At 39.7% G+C, this 3,314-nt stretch overlaps 1 protein-coding gene across 1 annotated transcript in view; it reads right to left on the bottom strand.

Annotated features, from left to right (window-relative positions):
* Window positions 1–1,912: 1,912 nt before the first annotated feature.
* Window positions 1,913–3,314, bottom strand: part of LOC104404486 (NADPH oxidase 4-like) — a gene marked incomplete at its 5' end in the record, with an annotated part of 35,303 nt that continues 33,901 nt past the window's right edge. Inside the window, one exon of the mRNA XM_010012923.1 lies at window positions 1,913–2,496. Coding sequence (XP_010011225.1) covers window positions 2,376–2,496 — 121 coding nt within the window. The remainder of the gene's footprint in view (window positions 2,497–3,314) is intronic.

Here is a 3,314-nt window from a genome sequence, read left to right as displayed (position 1 = left end):
ATCTTGATTAGATGACTCTAAACTGTATTTAAAAAACATTAGATACCAGATCCTAAAACGAGAAGAGAAAGATCATTATCTGGTTGTGGTTAATAGATGCAGTCATGATTTCAATCATGCCTTAAGCTAATTGCCAGTGAATAAAAAAGCCTGCAATATCAGCAATATCCAATATCTATGCATTTTGCCATCATGTTTATGTTTATAATAAAACTCATGCAGGAAGTATTAGAAATAAATCTTAATGATTATAAAGGATCTAATCCTTTCTTGAGTACCTCCAGTTTTACAGTGATGGATGAACAAGATCCAATGGGAAAATTATGATCCTTCCAGCCTCAAAAAAACATTTAAAACCAGTAGCTGCAATGTAGGCTCCCATCTCACACTGCAATCCTGATTCGGCTTTTCTCCTCTAGGCTACTTTGAGAATTCTCATCAGTAGAAATAGGTCCATCTCTGGCTCTCTCCTTCCACCCTGAATCTCAAATAGGGCAAAGCCAGAGCTAAAAGCTTGTACAAAGTCCAGACACTGAGAAACACATCCCCAATGTGGTTTCACTGCTGCACCTTCACTGTGGGCAACTCCTGAGCAGGAGCTGCCAAGCCAAAGACCAAACTCATTTTCACTACTTACACATACAACACACCTATACACCACCTACTAGAAAAACGCTTCCCTCTGAACACTGATGCTGACACTTGCAGATCCCTGTACAGGGTTTGTGCTGTGAGCTGAAAATTAGTGTCTTTCCTACTAATATATAAAAAGGTCTTCATTGGAAAGATGTAAACCAAATCAAATGCACTGTGCTAAATACAGGTGAACCACAGGCAAGAGAGATGCTGAGCCATCTTATGTCTCTGTGTGCTACAAGCACTACAGACTATTGCTCCCAAGCTTTTCCTAGACGTTAAGGGTCAGGTTTTCTGCATGTGTAAAGTGATGCTGTTGTATTAAGATGCACTAGAATGATGCCTATTTATGCCAGCTTTAGTGTCTGGCCCCTGCTTAAATGCCTTCTTCTCAACAAAATAAGGAAAAGGGGGTAAAGAAGAAATAAAGGAAGTTGGGTCAGCTATTGGACAGAGGAAAAATAAGTTGCTCCTCAGAACCAAAAGATATAAAGTGCCTGTTTCAACCTGTAGCCCTTCCATGGCAACTATCAGTAGAGTGGGAAACAGCATGGGAAGGAGATGGGAAGGAGAGCTTAAATTTGGATGTTTCAGATCCTACCCTTCAGAACATACTGAAACCTTACTGCATCTCCTGCAAGATTTCTATCTCCCCCAGAGGGCTTCATTCTTACTTTGATGTAGACCTGGCCTGATCCTGCTTGCAGTGACATTAGTGCAAACAAGTGTGACTCCAGAGGAGGTACCCAAAGGATCAGTCAATCAAACATTCTCTGGGACCTCTAAAATTGGATTTCAACCTGCTTTGTTGTAAAATAATCAGTAAGAGCATCTGAATGCTGAAAGTATTTGACATTCTGGGCATGTGAGAGCAGAGCGAGTGCAACTTCCACATTGAACGCCCGGTATAATAAAACATCATATCCTGTCTGCTCCTGTTAATCTCTTTTCTTGCTCCATCTTTCTGGCTGCATAAATCACACCTATTTTGCAAACTCACTGAACGCTGAATTGATGCAAGATACAGAGCTCTCCATGTACAGCTGTTTGCTTGCCAAAAGGCTGTGATTTACATCACGGTGAAGTCTGCCCACAGGTGCTACACACTTGTGCCGCTTTTGCATAGGTTAACCTACATCATTTCCCATACTCCACCTTCTCTTCAATTCAGGGTCGGAGTATTCACATACACTACAGCAACAGACTAGGAGAGTAACACTCTATATTTTAAATACAGAATCCCTATTCTGCAATGTATAAAATCTTTAATATGGCATGTTGCCACCCCAAAGCCGTGAGATTTGTATACCAACAAAAGCAATAGTCTTTGTAACACACTATGTTTTGTCATTTGGATTAACCTGGGGTTTGGTTTACTGATCCGTCTTCAGAGGACTGAAGTGGAAGAAGTTCAAACATTCCACAGATCCTTCCTTCATCAGCTTTTAAAGCAATTGTGTCTCTCCCCAGCTTCTGTAGTTTTTAATTAACAGAAACAACTCCAAAGAATCACCACAAATATTGCATGAGCACATTTGGGTTTGAGCATAAGCACTTACTATTTGTTGGTATACTGCTGCATCCACCATTTTCCAAAGTCTTAAATAATCATAAATAAGAAAATCTGTGCTATTCTTTGGTACATTTCTGTCTGTTTAAACCACAGCTGAACTTTTAAGTTGTACAAACAAAAAATTGCACTTTCATCTTCTAGAGAGTCTTGCTAGTCCAACAGGCTTTCAGCTGAAGGATTCCTTATTATACTCAAACCTTGTCCCATACGAGTTGCTGCTGTTGCTCAGTTTATGAAGTATCTTAGAGATTTTGTTTGGTCCACAACAGAAAACTCCAATGGTCTTCCTGTAAAAAAATAAAAGAAAAAAGTTATGACATTGCAAATAAACAGTAACTTTTAATGATAAACAGGATTAGATTCTGGCCTCACTGTATTAACCAACTACGTGCAGACTTTAAAGTGAAAACAGCTCACGAGACCATGTAGTTAGCATTGCTGAAGCCACCAGATTGCTCCCAAGTATCCCCACAAAAAGCCTTACTATATATTTGACTAAGACAACTCTTAGAAAAAAGTGCTTCATCTTAGTCTCAACCAAGTTACAATACCAAGTTATGAAAAATTACTACTCCACACTCTATTTTTTAACATGATTAATCACTTTTTTGGTTAAAAAATGTGTGTCACTGTAATGACTTCTTCAGTGTAAGTCATGATTTACACCAGCAGAAGATCTAGTCACTAATGGTGATTCGTTATACCAATGAAAACAGAGCACTACTAACCCATGATTATTTCTGGCAGCAGCAGAATAATTTTACTGCTTCACTTTCACATTAGCATGCAATCTTACCTTCAACAGCTAGATCAGAAAGTCTTAAAGCCAAACACAGAATGTGATCCTTGTTAATCACCCACAGCTATCAGCCCAGGTTCATTAGTTAACCTGACTTTTTTATACCACTCCACCAACAACAGCTCTTTGCTCTCTGATCACCTTAATCACAGGTTGTAAGTCAGACTCACACTCACACAGCATCTAAGGGCTCTGAACAGTAGCCAGCATCAGGACAGGGCACATCCACATCAGCGGGACTGAGCCATTCATCATCTCCCTTCTTTTGGAAGATGAGGAGAAGGGAAAGGAAGGAGCAGGGAAAGA

Source organism: Nestor notabilis, unplaced genomic scaffold (genome assembly GCF_000696875.1).
Source record: "Nestor notabilis isolate BGI_N333 unplaced genomic scaffold, ASM69687v1 scaffold10514, whole genome shotgun sequence".
Classification (NCBI taxonomy): domain Eukaryota; kingdom Metazoa; phylum Chordata; class Aves; order Psittaciformes; family Psittacidae; genus Nestor; species Nestor notabilis.
Note: the sequence above shows the minus strand (reverse complement) of the source record. Positions and strands in the feature narration are given on the sequence as shown.